This window comes from Oncorhynchus kisutch, linkage group LG17 (assembly GCF_002021735.2).
Source record: "Oncorhynchus kisutch isolate 150728-3 linkage group LG17, Okis_V2, whole genome shotgun sequence".
In the NCBI taxonomy this organism is placed as follows: domain Eukaryota; kingdom Metazoa; phylum Chordata; class Actinopteri; order Salmoniformes; family Salmonidae; genus Oncorhynchus; species Oncorhynchus kisutch.
The window spans coordinates 68482072-68502073 of NC_034190.2; the positions used below are offsets into that span (position 1 = coordinate 68482072).

Sequence of the window (20002 nt, forward strand, 5' to 3'; positions counted from 1 at the left end):
TTTACATATCATGGGTTGAAATATTATTTGTGCTGTTTCTGACCTTATAATCAAGATAGATTATTGTTGATCTTTTTGTGTTAATCAATTTGTGTTTTCCTTTTTTCGACAGGGGTGTTGGAAACCGACACGGAGGAAGAAGCTTTAGGGAAGTATCAAAGGAAAAGTATTATTTATGAGGATATATGGAGGGAGACTTACTCCTGGGTGGGGGCCAGCACTCTGGGAGAGATCTATGCCTACTGCAGTCTGTGCGATCTTAACCTCAACATCTTTCACTCAGGTCTGTTTGACCTGAAGCGTCACTCACAGTCCAAGAAGCACTGCAAGCTTTCCCTGGCTGCCAGTGATGGCACCCTAACGCCAGAGCCAGGGAAAAGCAGTCAGGGCAGCTGCAGTGACCTTCCACCCTGTAGTGAGTTGGTCTTTCGCTTCATTCAAGCCAACTGTGTCTCTGGTCCCTCCGCGGCTGAGGACCAAGTGTCTAACAGATACTGCCAGTATGTCCTGGGACTACAGTACCCAGAGGACATAGTGTCTGCATGCCAAAAGACTCCTTACTGCATATACATGTACGGAGGAGTGGTGCTAGGGCAGACTGACATGGCTTCTGTAGTTCTAGTGGGTTATTTTGATGTAAAGGAAGCCAGGCACTGCATCAGGCTGTTGGATGTTCTGCAGCATCCAGATGATGACAATGCTGGAGAGAAAACAGCTGCAGCTCTGGTGGAGACCTTGGAGAGGTTTGGGCTTCCTGCAGCTAACCTCGCTGCTCTCTACTCAGATGGTAATGGTTCTGCCTCAGAGCCAATATGCTCACAACTCAGGGAACTCAACACCAACATGTTGGTGCTAAGTGGGCTGTATGGAGTGGCTGATGCAGCCTGCCATGCTGGGGTGTCGGAGCTCTCCACTCAGGCCCAGGAGCTTATTGTAGATATCTACTCCCACTACTCCTCCTGCTCCACCAAGGATGACAACCTGAAGGAACTGTTTTCCAGCATTAGCGGTACTGATGGCCTCACCCTTCCCCTCACCACCTGCTGCCTTAACTTCTGCATGTTAGTCAGGAAGTTTTTGGGAATGTGGACCGATCTCATCTCCCACTTCAGCTCCTGTAATGAAGAGGATAACATAGATAATAAGGCTAAGCTGATCTGCACACAGCTGCAGGACCCCAAACTCAGGGCTATCTTCATGTTTCTGGACCAGGCCCTAGAGCCCCTCCGTGTCTTCCAGGAGCGACTGCATCACCATGAGGGCTCAGCCCGGGCTGACTTGGTGCAGATCCTACAGGATGCCAGCAGCCTCCTGCGCTCCTATGCCTCCAGTTTCCTCCGTCCTCAAGCCGTCGTGCTCTTCCTCAAGGAACGTGACTCCTTTCTCCTCAAGACCACAAAGTTCCACCTGCCAGGGGCAGAGCTGAATGTGGGTGGGGCTGTAGTGGAGGACTTCCTGTGTGAGTCATCAGAGACAGGAAGTGAAGCACTGCAGTTATTACAGGAACAGGCTTTGTCCTTCTACACAGCGCTCACAGCCCGCGTGGCGGAGGGGCTGCCTCTTAGTGACGGTGTGTTGAGGAGCATGGCCCAGCTACTGAGCCCTCAGGGCAGGCTGAAAGTGACAGGGAAGGCTGTGGGAGAGCTGGGGGCCAAACTGGGGCTCTGCAGCTCACCCGAGGAAATCAGCCAGCTGAACAAGGAGTTCCTGGAATACCAGCTGGCAGAGGAGGGAGAGGGGGACGAGGGAGAAAACAGATGTGATGGAGGGGTCCAGAATGACTCGGCCGCACCTTCGCTGGAGCAACATTGGAGCACTGTGCTGAAGGCTTCTGGGTCGACCACCATCTTCAGGAAACTTGTTTTGACCCTCTTAGCCATGCCCTGCCCCCCACTTGAAGCTCAGAAAGTCTTCACACAGGTATGTGTAAGATAAAAAGCATCACACACGTGTATGTCAATGCATGCCTGCATGCATTTATGGTACTGTCCCATTTGTGTACTTACAGTGCCTTCGGAAAGTATTCAGACCCCTGGACCTTTTCCACGTTTTATTACGTTACAGCCTTAATCTAAAATGGATTAAATAAAAACATTTCAGAATGACAAAGCCAAAACAGGGTTTTAGATTTTTTTAGATACGTTATTTACAGTATTCAGACCCTTTGCTATGACACTCCTGGAAACCTGGCACCATCCCTACGATGAAGCATGGTTGTAGCAGGGACTGGGAGAATAGTCAGGATCGAGGCAAATGGATGGAGCAAAGTACAGAGAGATCCTTGACGCAAACCTACTCCAGAGCGCTCAGGACCTCAGACTGGGCCGAAGGTACACCGAAGCACACAACAACCCTAAGCACACAGTCAAGACAATGCAGGAGTGACTTCGGAACAAGTCTCTGAATGTCCTTGAGTGGCCCAGCCTGACCCCAGACTTGAACCCGATCGAACATCTCTGGAGAGACCTGAAAATAGCTGTGCAGCAACACTCCCCATCCAACCTGACAGAGCTTGAGAGGATCTGTAGAGAAGAATGGGAGAAACTCCCACAATACAGGTGTGCCAAGCTTGTAGCGTCATACCCAAGAAGATTTGAGGCTGTAATCGCTGCCAAAGGTACTTCAACAAAGCACTGAGTAAAGGGTCTGAATACTTATGTAAATTTGACACTTCGGGTTTTATTTTTATTTTTTATTAGCAAAGAATTCTAAAACCCTGTTTTTGCTTTGTCATTATGGACTATTGTGTGTAGATTGATGTGGGGGTAAAATGTAACCACTTTTAGATTAAGTGACCTAACAAAATGTGGAAAAAGTCAAGAGGTCTGTCCAAAAGCTGTGTGTGTGTCTGTCAGTCTGTCAGTCTGTCTGTCAGTCAGTCAGTCAGTCTCTGCATCTATATTATTTGTGTCTGTGTTCTCAGGCTGTGGAGAATGGGGATGCTGACCAGTTCGCTGACAGTGTGACAGAGAGTGAGCTGGACTCCATTCAGAAAGTAGACCTTACCAATGATAGCACTCTCTCAGACAACAACAGTGTCAACGGGCTTGGCAGGAAGAAGGAAAGTCGAGGTCGTTCCAGAAAGATTCCATCAGGTACGTTATTTCATTAGGGGACTGGGATAGGAATATAATAGAATGTGATATAATTATAATAATTAAGTATATTAATAATGTGTTGAGTTGCACCCACAAGAGCACTCAAATGCTTTTTTAAAGGTACAGTTCCATTTTGGTTTAGCATTAGTTTGTGAGTGTGTACCGGCAAGCAGCTTATCACGTGGATTAACACATGAAAGGGTTAGCTTTAATGGGTTGAGATGCTCAGGATGGTGCCAGCTCTCCATTGTTGGGGTAGGTTAGTGTAGCATGAGCATGCTTCAGGTTTACATTTCTAGAAGTTGTTGTGTAAGTTTAACAGACTGAATAGACAGATTTATATATTTTAGTGAGAAATCATTATTGTTATTTAAAGGGGATGGTATTCTCATAGAGGGGATGCTATCAACATACCATACCATTGGTTGAGTTAGCTATAATTGTATGCCTCTCATATGAATTTCAAAACGTGTGCATGCAAATACCCTGACATGGGCACTGTCACATATTAGAAACCATTTGTCATCATCTCTGCATGTGTGTGGTGCCCTTAGCATTGTCTGGTATGCACAAGCCCTGAGAGCAAAAGTGCATTTTGACATGACACCCTACACAGCACCAAAACAGCTACACATCTAATCATCTAATATTGTAGTCATGATGGCAGAATTCAGTATTATATGGGTTGTAATCTTACACTGTCCATTGATTCAGTGTTTCACATACTTCTATTACAGGATCCCTGTTAATAATGGAAGCATCAATGTGTTGTTTTCCAGGGGTGAATTACCTTAATGGGACAGTGAAGCCATGCACAGTGCGGCTGCAGAAGATAATCAGTAAGATAAGATATTGACAGTTACAGAAGATGATCATTGGTAATCATCTAGATCACTTAAAGGGGAAATCAGCAGTTGCTACATCCACATTTGGACTTATAAATGAATGATATGTACCCATTTATTCCTGAAGAATATAACTTCTAAATGCCTACATGAGCTTATTTCAACTGTCTTTTCCTATCAGAACCCAAAATATAAGCTTGTTTTACTCCAATGTTTGTAAACAAAGTAAACGTAAGCAAACACTTTAAAGCCTTAAAATGATACTGTTGATATCATGGATGGTCAGTCCTTGAATCCATAGACTTAATTTGAAAGTGGTTACATTTCTCCAGCTCCGTCCCTCAGATTTCTACCGAAACAGTTGTGGGGACGACACTTTGTTATTGTTTCAACTGCTGATTGACCCCTTTAAAGCCCAGTGCAGTGATTTTTTTCCCCTGTGTTTTCTATGTATTTCCATGCTATGAGGTTGAAATTATACTGCGAAATTGTGAAAATGGTAATAATGCCCTTTTAGTTTAAGCACTGTTTGAAAAGACTGCCTGAAAATTCAGCCTGTTTTGGTTGGATGAAGTTTTGGCCTGCTGCTTCTTCTTTTTGACCATTTTAATTTAAAACAATCACTCTAGGTTACTTAAGAAATTATTTGTTATTGAGATAAAAACCGCTGTATTGGACCTTTTTATACTCTATTTAAGCAGTGTACAGGTGACACATTACCAGAGAATGCTTCACAATCTGCCTACGGCTCTTCCCATGGTTGGAGTTCATTTCATTGCAATTCAGTCAATGTAAACTGAAATTCAAATTTCTCTCAATGCTTTTCAATGAAACCCCATCTCTTTAGTTGTCTATGCGCTGTCTTTTCACCTTTGGACAATTTCAAAAAAAAAAAAAAAAAAATGTTATTTGGTTTAATACAATTTGTGCTTGTAGATGGACCAAAGAATGAGGGACATACTGTGTTCGTTGAGGATGATGTCATTTGGACAAATACTATGGAGGTAATGTTTAGTATTCTTTTTTCTTTCTTTTTTTTTAACCATATTTCATGTCTGGCAGTATTGGGTGAACCAATTCGACGTATATGGTAACTTAAGATTTAGCTAAGAGTGACGTTATTGTTTTCTTGGGACTCATAATCAACTTCACATAACAGAGCTTCCCAGTAGAAAACAGACATAGATATTGGAGCCTATGCTTGTTTTTACCTTGCTGTAGTGGGGGGGATGTGTGACAAATTAAACTCCAAGTAAACTGCATGTGACAACACCTGACAATGGAAACAATATAATTCTTTCAAACAAAGCAAAGTGTTCATGAATCTTTTGTGTACATGGATGTCTCCAAATCTTGACATTATGGTAAACTTTCCTCTACAGGCCTTTTTAAATAGAGGTCAGCAGTATGCTTAACTCTGCTGTTGCTTGTCCAATCAACCATTCTCTAAGATTTGACATTCTTTGAATTGAAAACCTTAAACTATGCCTAGGACAAGTGCATGCCAGCCTTTCACCCTTGTCTAACAAACTAACCTCATCAGTAGCTTTTTTATCTTCTTCTTTTTCTTTCAAGTTTATTCACGTGATCTGCTTTATGGTTTGTAGTAGTGGGCTAGTTATTGGATGTGAGTGTGTGTGAGTGCTTGAATGCGTAAATGTGTGTGTGTGTGCTCGATGTGTTTAATATGTGTTTGTGTGCATATGTGTTGTCCCTCAGGGCAACATTAAGGGCATTTATGGCTGGGAGAGCAGCTTACGCCAGAAGCCACAGGCGAGAGCTGTATTTCAGCCTGGTGCCGGTGCTGGTGCCTGGGCCAAGCCACAGGTTCTTGACAACGACAGCAAAAAGGACCAGGAGTCTGAGGCTGTGACGGTAGGTACTCTCACCTGTGCTCCTACCTGTGATGGCTGGTGGGCAGAGATACATGAGGACAGGCTCATTGTAATGGCTACGGTATCAAACACATGGATTAATTCCATTCCAACCATAAGAATGAGCCCGTCCTCCTATATCTTCACCCACCAGCCTGTAGGAGAGCCCCTCTGGCAAATGGGACAGTGAAAGGCGCAGTACTGTCAAAACAACAGAACATGTATATTTCGTTATAAACGTGTGCTTGGCTGTCATTGGCACATCATCATTTGTTTGCGTGGCTCTTGTGATTCGAATTCTAACGTTCTGACTTCCCTTCTAACACTTTTTATGGACATGGTAGTCTCCAATTTCCTCGCCTTTATCATTCTCAATTGTGCACCATGGTCAGCTGGATTGGGTCGCTTAAATAAATGTTGACAAACCAAGTACCAGAGTAGCGTATTACATGAAAAAATTAAAACGTACAAAAAACGGATATTTACAATTGCAGTCACCCATTAGACACCCTTTCAAATGTCTTTGTTTAAATTTTTCAGGTTAATCTGTGAATGTGTTGGTCATTGTCTTCAGACTATTTTATCTGTGTATTCAAGCATAAATATTTTTGATTTTCAGCCCCTGAAGAATAAGAATCAAACATCAACATCCAATGTGTCTACACCGAGTCGCAGGGCAGCAAAGAAGGGCGTTGATTACCAGGTTCCTACTTTCATGACAATTAGTATCACAAATATTTGCTATGCATGGCAACATGCTTCCTTATCATGTAAACCCATGTGTCTCTCACCCTGTAGGATGGGACGGGTTTCCCCACTGGAGAGCTGGTGTGGGGAAAGGTGAAGGGCTTCACCTGGTGGCCTGGAGTGGTGGTGCTCTGGAAGTCTAACAAAACACCGCCTGTATCCATGCGCCGGGTAGAGTGGTTTGGAGACGGCATGTTTTCCGAGGTGAGGACTTGACTTGACTCGTTGTAAATAATAAGATTGATCTGCAGAACAGATTGATGTTTGATCTGAATCCTTCCTTTGTTTTGTGTTTCAGATCTGTACAGAGAGGCTTCTGCGTTTTGCAGCTTTTGCAAAGGGCTTCTGCAAGAATTCCTATGCTAGCTTGCCCACCTACAAAGATGCCATCTACCAGGTCCTTGAGGTAGGGCTGGAATAATTTTATCACTGTATAACATTCCATTGTAAAGCTCTGTACATCACTGTTTGTTACCTTAACATATATATCACAATATTCCATACTGTATAATACCACCAAGAACCACATTACTCACCACTCATATTTCATGTCTGTGCAGTTGGCTGGTGAACGCTGTGAGAAGTCCTTTCTTGCAGCGGGGAATAAACAAGAGGAGCTTAAGTTGATGCTGGACTGGGCCCACAGTGGATTCCAGCCCACTGGACCAGATGGGTTCAACCCCCCAGCCCCTGCAGGTATGTGTGGTTTAGAGTGAAGTTGCTCCTAGACGGTGATCTCCCCACAAATGGTTAAAGTTAGGATTGGGGGAGGGGAAGCTGACCAAGCTCTGTACCTAGGTGAAACTTCACCCCGTAGTGCTTTGTGTTGGTTGCTTCTATTATATTTCCACAACAGGGTAACACTTATTCCTGTGTAGTAACACTGTAGTTACACTTCTATTAGCAAGTCATCCCAGTTTCTTTTTGTTTTGTTTCATTCCCAAAGATTTGAAGGCAGAATCTTCAGACTCAGCTCTGTCAGACTACCAACCCCCAGCTAAGAAGAAGTATGTGAATAAGAACAGACCATTCTCTGGGAATCAGGGCTACAGCAGAGGTAAGTCCTATACCCACCGTAATCCATATTCATTAATGAGGGCAGTTTTTCTAATTACTCTGTCACTAAATAATTATATTTACATCAATTCATTTTTTGTTGTTCATAGGGGCAATGCTACAAGAGGTTATGAAAGGCAAGAAAATTGAAGGTATTTTGATTTCTTTCCACTGTAATTGTATTTTCTTGCTCTGTATTTCTCTGCGCTTTTGAAATATGGCATATAATGGAATCAGTAATTTTACTATACTAATGTATACAATTAATTATTGTATCACCTCAGAATTCTGTTTATCATGTGGAACCCCCCACATCCACACCTTCCACCCATTGTTTGAAGGGAGTCTCTGCCAGAAGTGTAAGGTAAACCAACTACGTCTTCCTAGTCCTTTAATGACTGTTCAGTTTATTTATGTAAACGTAGACATGTTAGATCATGTCTGCTTATCATTTGAAAGATTGTTGATATTAATTAACCTCATCCCCATGGTAAAGCTGTCCCCTTGTAACCTTTACAGGAGAACTTTATTGAGACTTTGTACAGATACGACAAAGATGGCTACCAGTCTTACTGCACTGTTTGTTGTGCTGGCCAAGAGGTCATTCTGTGTGGCAATGCCAGCTGTTGCAGGTAAGCACGGCTCAAGAGTACATTTCCCCCTCTTTTCTTTCACTCCCATTTCCTCTTTTACATGCATATCCTCTCTGTCATTCTCTCTCTCTCAGGTGTTTCTGTAAGGACTGCCTGAACTTTTTGGTTGGCGATGGAACCTTTAACCAACTGAAAGACGTGGACCCGTGGAGCTGCTTCATGTGCTTACCATCCCAGTGCAACGGATCACTCAAGCTACGGCCTGACTGGAGCGTGCGTGTTCAACAGTTCTTCGTCAACAACAGTGCCCTCAAATTTGAACCCCACAGGATGTATCCCTCCATCCCTACACATCAACGCAGACCCATCCGGGTATTGTCTCTCTTTGATGGGATTGCCACAGGTTTATACATTCTCAATATGGGCTTTCATTCTTCTTGGGGAGATTGTTACAGATGAGTGATTGTGATGTGTTGTATGAGGATGTATGCAATGGCAGGTGTTTCTTCTGTTATCTGACAGGTTACTGTGTGTAGAAAGGTTAGGGTTTGGTCTTTTTTAGGTGTGGTTAATGGTGTTGGATGGCTGTGTATGACCATTGTGCTCCTGCAGGGTACCTGGTGCTCAAAGACCTGGGCTTCATCATAAAACGCTACATTGCCTCTGAGATCTGTGGGAACTCGATTGCTGTGGGTATGATCAAACACCAGGGCCAGATAGAGCATATCAACGACGTACGCACCATCACCAGGAAACATGTGAGTTCAGCATACACACACACACACACACACACACACACACATTCATGTTAGAACACACACACACTCCTATGGTCTTTCTCTACAAAAAATGTGCTATCTAGAACCTAAATGCGTTCTAAATCAAATCAAATCAAATCAAATTTATTTATATAGCCCTTCGTACATCAGCTGATATCTCAAAGTGCTGTACAGAAACCCAGCCTAAAACCCCAAACAGCAAGCAATGCAGGTGGAGAAGCACAGTGGCTAGGAAAAACTCCCTAGAAAGGCCAATACCTAGGAAGAAACCTAGAGAGGAACCAGGCTATGTGGGGTGGCCAGTCCTCTTCTGGCTGTGCCGGGTGGAGATTATAACAGAACATGGTCAAGATGTTCAATGTTCATAAATGACCAGCATGGTCGAATAATAATAAGGCAGAACAGTTGAAACTAGAGCAGCAGCACAGTCAGGTGGAAGTTGAAACTGGAGCAGCAGCATGGCCAGGTAGACTGGGGACAGCAAGGAGTCATCATGTCAGGTAGTCCTGGGGCATGGTCCTAGGGCTCAGGTCAGTTGAAACTGGAACAGCAGCATGGCCAGGTGGACTGGGGACAGCAAGGAGTCATCATGTCAGGTAGTCCTGGGGCATGGTCCTAGGGCTCAGGTCCTCCGAGAGAGAGAAAGAAAGAGAGAAGGAGAGAATTAGAGAACGCACACTTAGATTCACACAGGACACCGAATAGGACAGGAGAAGTACTCCAGATATAACAAACTGACCCCAGCCCCCCGACACATAAACTACTGCAGCATAAATACTGGAGGCTGAGACAGGAGGGGTCAGGAGACACTGTGGCCCCATCCGAGGACACCCCCGGACAGGGCCAAACAGGAAGGATATAACCCCACCCACTTTGCCAAAGCACAGCCCCCACACCACTAGAGGGATATCTTCAACCACCAACTTACCATCCTGAGACAAGGCTGAGTATAGCCCACAAAGATCTCCGCCACGGCACAACCCAAGGGGGGGGGGGCGCCAACCCAGACAGGATGACCACAACAGTGAATCAACCCACTCAGGTGACGCACCCCCTCCAGGGACAGCATGAGAGAGCCCCAGCAAGCCAGTGACTCAGCCCCTGTAATAGGGTTAGAGGCAGAGAATCCCAGTGGAAAGAGGGGAACCGGCCAGGCAGAGACAGCAAGGGCGGTTCGTTGCTCCAGAGCCTTTCCGTTCACCTTCCCACTCCTGGGCCAGACTACACTCAATCATATGACCCACTGAAGAGATGAGTCTTCAGTAAAGACTTAAAGGTTGAGACCGAGTTTGCGTCTCTGACATGGGTAGGCAGACCGTTCCATAAAAATGGAGCTCTATAGGAGAAAGCCCTGCCTCCAGCTGTTTGCTTAGAAATTCTAGGGACAATTAGGAGGCCTGCGTCTTGTGACCGTAGCGTACGTATAGGTATGTACGGCAGGACCAAATCAGAGAGATAGGTAGGAGCAAGCCCATGTAATGCTTTGTAGGTTAGCAGTAAAACCTTGAAATCAGCCCTTGCTTTGACAGGAAGCCAGTGTAGAGAGGCTAGCACTGGAGTAATATGATCAAATTTTTTGGTTCTAGTCAGGATTCTAGCAGCCGTATTTAGCACTAACTGAAGTTTATTTAGTGCTTTATCCGGGTAGCCGGAAAATAGAGCATTGCAGTAGTCTAACCTAGAAGTGACAAAAGCATGGATTAATTTTTCTGCATCATTTTTGGACAGAAAGTTTCTGATTTTTGCAATGTTACGTAGATGGAAAAAAGCTGTCCTCGAAATGGTCTTGATATGTTCTTCAAAAGAGAGATCAGGGTCCAGAGTAACGCCGAGGTCCTTCACAGTTTTATTTGAGACGACTGTACAACCATTAAGATTAATTGTCAGATTCAACAGAAGATCTCTTTGTTTCTTGGGACCTAGAACAAGCATCTCTGTTTTGTCCGAGTTTAATAGTAGAAAGTTTGCAGCCATCCACTTCCTTATGTCTGAAACACATGCTTCTAGCGAGGGCAATTTTGGGGCTTCACCATGTTTCATTGAAATGTACAGCTGTGTGTCATCCGCATAGCAGTGAAAGTTTACATTATGTTTTCGAATAACATCCCCAATTTATCCAGTCCTACAGCTGTCCCCATAGGAGAACCCGTTGAAGAACCCTTTTTGGTTCCAGGTAGAACCCCATTGGGTTCCATGTACAACCCTTTCCTTTTGGAACCCTTTTTTTCTAAGAGGGTAACCTTTGTGTGTTTGCTTTAGCTGGCTGAATGGGGTCCTTTTGACCTCCTGATTGGAGGAAGCCCCTGCAATGATCTGGCTTGCGTCAACCCTGCTCGGAAGGGCTTATTTGGTAAGGAACCTCCTGACTTCAAAGTAAAAAGAGTGTTCCTACTAGACAATGTAGAGAGCAAATGTCTGAAGCAATTTATCCAGTCCGTTTTCACATTGTTTTATCAGCAGTTAACAGAGTAGCCTACTGTTACATGTACATGCTTACCTTTCCATTGGCCTAGTAAACGTGTTTTAATGGTGTTTCATTGGGTTTCTCTGTTTCCAGAGGGCACAGGCAGGCTGTTCTTTGAATATTACAGGATGCTGACCATGATGAGGCCAAGGGAAGATGATGATCGGCCATTCTTCTGGCTCTTTGAAAATGTGGTGGCCATGAGCGGTCATGACAAGGCTGACATCTGTCGCTTCCTTGAGGTAAAGATACTAGGTATTTCTATAAGAATACGCTAATCCATGGTCAATGAGGCCTGTCTCTCTCTCCTTCTTTCACTCTCTGGATCTTTCTCACTCTCTCTGGTCAATACATTTGGCTGTATGTTTGCGTATTCATTTCATAATGACTAATAATCTCATCTGTGTCCAGTGCAATCCCATCCTGATCGATGCAGTAAAAGTGAGCCCAGCTCACAGAGCTCGCTACTTCTGGGGAAACCTCCCGGGCATGAACAGGTAAACAGTTGAAGTCAGAAGTTTACAGACACTTAGGTTGGAGTCATTAAAACTTGTTTTTCAACCACTCCGCAAATTTCTTGTTAACAAACTAGTTTTGGCATGTCGGCTAGGACATCTACTTTGTGCATGACACAAGTAATTTTTCCAACAATTGTTTACAGACAGGTTATTTCACTTATAATTCACTGTATCACACTTCCAGTGGGTCAGAAGTTTACATACACTAAATTGACTGTGCCTTTAAACAGCTTGGAAAATTCCAGAAAATGGTGTCATGACTTTAGAAGCTTCTGATAGGCAAATTGACATCATTTGAGTCAATTGGAGGTGTACCTGTGGATGTATTTCAAGGCCTACCTTCAAACTCAGTGCCTCTTTGCTTGACATCATGGGAAAATCAAAAGCCAAGACCTCAGAAAAAAAATTGTAAACCTCCACAAGTCTGGTTCATCCTTGGGAGCAATTTCCAAATGCCTAAAGGTACCATGTTCATCTGTACAAACAATAGTATGCAAGTCCATGGGACCATGCAGCTGTCATACCGCTCAGGAAGGAGAAGCGTTCTGTCTCCTAGAGATGAATGTACTTTGGTGCGAAAAGTGCAAATCGATCCCAGAACAACAGCAAAGGACCTTGTGAAGATGCTAGAGGAAACAAAAGTATCTATATCTATACAACATTATCTATATCCACAGTAAAACGAGTCCTATATCGACATAACCTGAAAGGCCGCTCAGGAAGGAAGAAGCCACTGCTCCAAAACCGCCATTAAAAAAAGCCTGACTACTGTTTTCAACTGCACATGGGGACAAAGATCCTACTTTTTGGAGAAATGTCCTCTGGCCTAAATGACCATTGTTATGTTTGGAGGAAAAAGGGGGAGGCTTGCAAGCCGAGGAACACCATCCCAACCGTGAAGCACGGGGGTCGCAGCATCATGTTGTGGGGGTGCTTTGCTGCAAGAGGGACTGGTGCACTTCACAAAATAGATGACATCATGAGGTAGGAAAATTATGTGGATATATTGAAGCAACATCTCAAGACATTAGTCAGGAAGTTAAAGGTTGGTCGTAAATTAGTCTTCCAAATGTACAATGGGGTCATTGTACATTTGTACATTCGACCAAGCATACTTCCAAAGTTGTGGCAAAATGGCTTAACAACAACAAAGTCAAGGTATTGGAGTGGCCATCACAGAGCCCTGATCTCAATCCAATAGAACATTTGTAGGCAGAACTGAAAAAGTGTGTGCGAGCAAGGAGGCCTACAAACCTGACTCAGTTTCACCAGCTCTGTCAGGAGGAATGGGCCAAAATTCACCCACCTTATTGTGGGAAGCTTGTGGAAGGCTACCTGAAATGTTTGACCCAAGTTAAACAATTTAAAGGCAATGCTACCGAATAATAATTGAGTGTATGTAAACTTCTGACCCACTGGGAATGTGATGAAAGAAATAAAAGCTGAAATAAATCACTCTACTATTATTCTGACATTTCACTCTCTTAAAATAAAGTGGTGATCCTAACTGACCTAAGACAGGGAATTTTTACCCTGTTTAAATGTCAGGAATTGTGAAAAACTGAGTTTAAATGTATTTGGCTAAGGTGTATGTAAACTTCTGACTTCAACTGTATATACAACTAACACATAGACACATCCCCATACATCTACACACACGCCTACTGATAAACACTAACACATGCACTCTATCATGTTGTTTTTCTTATGTTCAAGTCATCTACATGAAGTAAAATTACTTTAAGATGGTTTGGCAGAGAGTTCACTCATCTGTATGTGTTTATCTCCTTAGACCTCTAGCTACCTCTCTGGATGACAAGGTGAACCTGCAGGATTGTCTGGAGCTTGGACGCACGGCCAAGGTAACACTAATAAGCTTTTCTAGATGGTTTTAGCCATCAGTACTTCACTGGCAAGAGAGGTTGAAGTTAAAAGTTTGAAGTTCAGATGAATTCTAATGCATATTTTCAAAGGTATGAATGAGTTTCTAGCATCAGATGGGATGTCCATATTTGAAACATGGTTAAAGCTGTGATTGTTATCCGTCTGTTCTTTCCCTTATAGAATAACAAAGTTCGTACCATCACCACCAAGTCCAACTCCATCAGACAGGGGAAGATGGGACCCCTACCCGTCGACTTTAATGGCAAGGAGGACTCCCTTTGGTGCACAGAGATGGAGAAGTAAGCATTTATTATTGAGAGTAAAGGGGTAGGGGTGAACAGCATAGAATATAGAAGTGATTACAGTGTAATTACATTGTTTAGAAGCTGTTATAGTTACCATTATTCTAATACCATAACTGTTCATGGATACGGCTCTCACTTGTCAATGGTCTTATAGTGTGGTAGTTAGGTGAATGTAATCTGTATTTTCTGCTACAAATACACTTACACTCAGGTTGTTTTTACATTGTTCTAACATTTTCCACGTTATATGATTGACCTTCCTGCAGGATCTTTGGCTTTCCCAAGCATTACACTGATGTCAACAATATGGGTCAGAGCCAGCGGCAAAAAGTACAGGGCCGATCATGGAGTGTACCAGTTATCAGGCACCTCTTCGCTCCACTCAAGGACTACTTTGCCTGTGAGTAGGAACCTCACATTCCTGTATGCTGCACTGTCAACAACAACAGCAACATGAAATGGCTGATTGTTGGAGAGGGGAGGATAAAAACAGTATACTTATCCTTCCCTGCTTTTCAGTGAATGAAACTATCCTGTGTTTATCAGACTGACCTCAATCATATTAGTATTTTTGTACTACTGTCTGTGCTGTCTGTTTTATTCCTTTTCAGTTAATGAGCAGCTGTTTCAATGCATTGTGGTCATATGATCACAGTATTCCCAGAATGCACTGACACTTTGGTTATTTCGGTTTATCTGGAGTAGTTCAAGTTTGTCAATCATGTATTTGATGTTTTGTTTACATTTGGTCAATGATGGTGAGATCAGACCTCAAACCCTGCCCACTATCTACCTCAATACTGATCTGTGTCTTAAATCTGCAGTTTTCTGTATTTAATTGAATTTTATAAATAGTCATAAAATCATATTCACTTGTAAATATGACTGAACCTTCTAATGTTTTGTTACTTGTTTGGAAAAGAAGATCCTCTGAGAATCTGAAATTCAAGGCAGAAAATGTGCCTTGAGTGTTTTGTTTGTATTTTAACTTGCCCAATATTCACCATTGTTACTCTCTCTGTGGTGCTAGAGTATGTTTAGGTTTTTAATGATAGTTGGTCACAGGACACACATTTTGACTTACATTGTCTCACTTGCCATTTATAGACTTTAATTTGGGTGATCTAGTCAAGCATGTGAATGCTATATAAACCTGCATGCTTATTTTCTTCAAAGAAAAAGTTGCTGAAAGCCAGACCTAACAGCTTTGATTTAATTAGTAAGATGTGTACATTCTCCCTCTCTCTTGGAGCAGTGGGCAGAGGAACGGTTTTAATTGCAAGTGCCTACTAAACAATTGTTTTAAGCCCAGGAACAACACATGTAGAACTATTTTTCTCCTGTAATTATTATGAATTCTTTAATATTTCAAAGGGAGCTGGACAAAGCTCTGAGGAAAGGAATACATCATAAACGTTGTCTCATAATCCTTTCAGTAAATCAGACAGGCAGCATGTAAGTTTGTGAAAGCAACTATTTTAAAATTCCCTTGTATGTTCTTAGGGTGTTGATGAAGGTCACATGGAGGGCCTACTCATAAAATACCCACTTCGGTTTCATGCCTGTTTTTGACGTGTGCTGTTATGACCAGTAAACTGTGTGTTAAGTTGAAGTGATGGTTTTAACTTCAGTGTTCTGTTCACCTCTCTCAGTAAGTTTGTTGAAATATACCACAACACAACCATCTTTCATAGAACAACTTACTCTACTCTCTCTCATAGAACAAGTTATTCTGAAATCATAAGTACTGTTTATCATTTGGGGTTATTGAGACTCTTAACTAATAATTAAGTTTTGAACCCTTGTTCCCCTCCAGCATCCATACCTTCCTCTCATGCGTGTGTCAGTTCCATACCTTCCTCTCATGCTGTGTGTCAGTTCCATACCTTCCTCTCATGCTGTGTGTCAGTGTGGTGACTGATGTCAAACTTCTCTTAACTCAGAGACCAAACACATACTCGATACCAAATGGGGTTTTTCTTACCATCTGTTTTTAATAAGCACCATCAGTTGAACACCTTCTGGACTGTGATTTACGTACATAAGATGCTGGCCTTATTATTTTTTTTATTTTTTTATGACACAAAGGGAATTAACAATATCGTTCTGTGTACTGTATGTTTTGATAACATTTGAGGTATTGGTATAAAAGTATTATGTTATTAGGGTATTCACTAGACTCCTGTTGGTGCTATATTAGTCAATTGTTTTCTTATTTTCTTGCATGGTATGTTTAATATTGGTCAGGTTGTATAAAACATGTGTAGTTGCCACAGACTAGTTTAATGTATAGTTGTCACAGTCTCATAACCGCATGTAAAGCTTTTGTCCCACATCTACAGTCATGTTAGATTAGAAATAAACTTCCCAAATGGTATTATTTGTACTTTGTCCTTGTCAGTCGGTTAATTTATTGATTTTATATTATAGTGTGTGTGCACTTAAAGCTTATAGGTGGTTGTGAGGACGTTGGTGAATGGAAAAATGCAGAGTCATGCGCAGGAGACAGATATGAGTAATAGTCCAAAATTTACTCAAATAAGTAAGATTCCAACAAGGAACAAACACAATAATCCAGAGAACTAACAACGAGAACCCACATGACAAACAATAACGCACAAAACAGAGAGGGAAGTCAGAGGGTTTAATAAGGAACATAATTAATGGAATGGAAACCAGGTGTGATTGATCAAGACAAAACAAAATGAAAATGAAACATGGATCGGTGGTGTCTAGAAAGCCGGTGAGGCCGAACGCCGCCCGAAGAAGGAGAGGGACCAACTTCGGCCGAAGTCGTGACAGTGGTCTCTGGGACCATAGCCTGTTGTGTACACTCCAAGCCTGTAGGTGAAATGTGCTATTGTGGTTTTATACAAGGCCATATATTAATCTTAACCTGAACAAAGAAATGAAACAGTGGTGTGAAGAAGATCATGTAAGAATAATAATGGATCAATATATACAGATGGTTTGAAGGATCCCATTGACGTGAATACAGAAACAGGTGTATTTATTCCTGAGTTCGATGTTAATCTATGCAAGAGACTAACAGATAATAGATCAGTATATTCAACAGAAATGGTCGCAATAATTTTGGGATTGCAATGGATAGAGGATGTGCAACCAAGAAGAGTATAAATATGAATGGATTCTGCATCAGTTTTGTGTAGTTTTTAATATCTGGAAAATCAGAGCGAGACGATTTATGGTTTGAAGTAATTACGATTTTGTTAGAATTACAAAGAAATGGTACAGAGGTTTTGTTGGATTTCTGCTCATACAGGAGTCAATGGAAATGTTATAGTAGATACTGTATAATTGAAAAGAAAGCAATGTAAATGAACAAAGTGGGATATGCAGGAGCAGCTTGGTAGAGGAGAGGTTAAAACATTGATCTGAAAGACTGGGTTGGATTGCTGGCAGAGGCAATAGGATGCAAGTTCTAAGGGGATACATTTTTATAGTACAAGGAAATCTGTATGGGCGGTAACCTAGTGCCATGTAATGGGAACAGAAGGGAGGAAGTTATGTTGAGTAGGATGTTATTAGGACATATGGGATTGAATTCTTCTTTGAAATTGACATGGTACTGGAATGTGTGATGGGTGTATGGTAGAGGAAACGGTTGAGCATGTATTATTAGTCTATTGTGAACTGAATGATGTATAAAGGGAGAGTTTGTTTGATAGGGTCAGGGGGTGGGGGGTTAGTGAGGTTTGTATGGAGCACAACACTGGAGCTCCCCAGGGGTGCGTGCTCAGTCCCCTCCTGTACTCCCTGTTCACCCACAACTGCATGGCCAGGCACGACTCCAACACCATCATTAAGTTTGTAGACGACACAACAGTGGTAGGCCTGATCACCGACAACGACGAGACAGCCTATAGGGAGGAGGTCAGAGACCTGGACAGGTGGTGCCAGAATAACAACCTATGCCTCAACGTAACAAAGACTAAGGAGTTGATTGTGAACTACAGGAAAAGGAGGACCGAGCACGCCCCCTGTCTCATCGACGGGGCTGTAGTGAAGCAGGTTGAGAGCTTCAAGTTTCTTGGTGTCCACATCAACAACAAACTAGAATGGTCCGAACACACCAAGACAGTCGTGAAGAGGGCACGACAAAGCCTATTCCCCCTCAGGAAACTAAAAAGATTTGGCATGGGTCCTGAGATCCTCAAAAGGTTCTACAGCTGCAACATCGAGAGCATCCTGACTGGTTGCATCACTGCCTGGTACGGCAATTACTCGGCCTCTGACCGCAAGGCACTACAGAGGGTAGTACATACGGCCCAGTACATCACTGGGGCTAAGCTACCTGCCATCCAGGACCTCTACGCCAGGCGGTGTCAGAGGAAGGCCCTAAAACGTATCAAAGATCCCAGCCACCCCAGTCACAGACTGTTCTCTCTACTACCGCATGGCAAGCGGTACCAGAGTGCCAAGTCTAGGACAAAAAGGCTTCTCAACAGTTTTTACCCCCAAGCCATAAGACTCCTGAACAGGTAATCAAATGGCTACCCGGACAATTTGAATTGTGTGCCCCCCCCAACCTCTCTTTTTACACTGCTGCTACTCTGTTTATCATATATGCATAGTCACTTTAACTATACATTCATGTACATACTACTTCAATTGGGCTGACCAACAAGTGCTCCCGCACATTGGCTAACCGGGCTATCTGCATTGTGTCCCGCCAACCCCTCTTTTACGCTACTGCTACTCTGTTCATCATATATGCATAGTCACATTAAACATATCTACATGTACATACAGTGGGGCAAAAAAGTATTTAGTCAGCCAGCAATTGTGCATGTTCTCCCACTTAAAAAGATGAGAGAGGCCTGTAATTTTCATCATAGGTACACTTCAACTATGACAGACAAAATGAGTGGGAGAAAAAAAATCACATTGTAGGATTTTTTATGAATTTATTTGCAAATTATGGTGGAAAATAAGTATTTGGTCACCTACAAACAAGCAGGATTTATGGCTCTCACAGACCTGTAACTTCTTTTAGAGGCTCCTCTGTCCTCCACTCGTTACCTGTATTAATGGCACTTGTTTGAACTTGTTATCAGTATAAAAGACACCTGTCCACAACCTCAAACAGTCACACTCCAAACTCCACTATGGCCAAGACCAAAGAGCTGTCAAAGGACACCAGAAACAAAATTGTAGACCTGCACCAGGCTGGGAAGACTGAATCTAAAATAGGTAAGCAGCTTGGTTTGAAGAAATCAACTGTGGAAGCAATTATTAGGAAATGGAAGACATACAAGAACACTGATAATCTCCCTCGATCTTGGGCTCCACGCAAGATCTCACCCCATGGGGTCAAAATGATCACAAGAACGGTGAGCAAAAATCCCAGAACCACACGGGGGGGACCTAGTGAATGACCTGCAGAGAGCTGGGACCAAAGTAACAAAGCCTACCATCAGTAACACACTACGCCGCCAGGGACTCAAATCCTGCAGTGCCAGACGTGTCCCCCTGCTTAAGCCAGTACATGTCCAGGCCTGTCTGAAGTTAGCTAGAGAGCATTTGGATGATCCAGAAGAAGATTGGGAGAATGTCATAGCTAGAGAGCATTTGGATGATCCAGAAGAAGATTGGGAGAATGTCATATGGTCAGATGAAACCAAAATAGAACTTTTTGGTAAAAACTCAACTCGTCGTGTTTGGAGGACAAAGAATGCTGAGTTGCATCCAAAGAACACCATACCTACTGTGAAGCATGGGGGTGGAAACAACATGCTTTGGGGCTGTTTTTCTGCAAATGGACCAGGACGACTGATCCGTGTAAAGGAAAGAATGAATGGGGCCATGTATCGTGAGA

The 20002-nt window shown here is 42.9% G+C and overlaps 1 protein-coding gene across 1 annotated transcript in view; it reads left to right on the forward strand.

The window, feature by feature from the left end:
- Positions 1-16543, forward strand: part of LOC109908179 (uncharacterized) — a 19643-nt gene extending 3100 nt beyond the window's left edge. The window contains exons 5-25 of the mRNA XM_020506719.2: positions 113-1920; positions 2924-3095; positions 3878-3937; positions 4880-4947; positions 5663-5818; positions 6437-6520; positions 6616-6768; positions 6863-6970; positions 7125-7260; positions 7511-7621; positions 7731-7772; positions 7905-7984; positions 8140-8252; positions 8348-8616; positions 8826-8971; positions 11252-11342; positions 11550-11698; positions 11868-11953; positions 13767-13836; positions 14039-14157; positions 14430-16543. Of these exons, the coding sequence (XP_020362308.1) occupies positions 113-1920; positions 2924-3095; positions 3878-3937; positions 4880-4947; positions 5663-5818; positions 6437-6520; positions 6616-6768; positions 6863-6970; positions 7125-7260; positions 7511-7621; positions 7731-7772; positions 7905-7984; positions 8140-8252; positions 8348-8616; positions 8826-8971; positions 11252-11342; positions 11550-11698; positions 11868-11953; positions 13767-13836; positions 14039-14157; positions 14430-14571 (4163 nt within the window). The 3' untranslated portion in view covers positions 14572-16543. The remainder of the gene's footprint in view (positions 1-112; positions 1921-2923; positions 3096-3877; positions 3938-4879; positions 4948-5662; positions 5819-6436; positions 6521-6615; positions 6769-6862; positions 6971-7124; positions 7261-7510; positions 7622-7730; positions 7773-7904; positions 7985-8139; positions 8253-8347; positions 8617-8825; positions 8972-11251; positions 11343-11549; positions 11699-11867; positions 11954-13766; positions 13837-14038; positions 14158-14429) is intronic.
- Positions 16544-20002: the final 3459 nt, after the last annotated feature.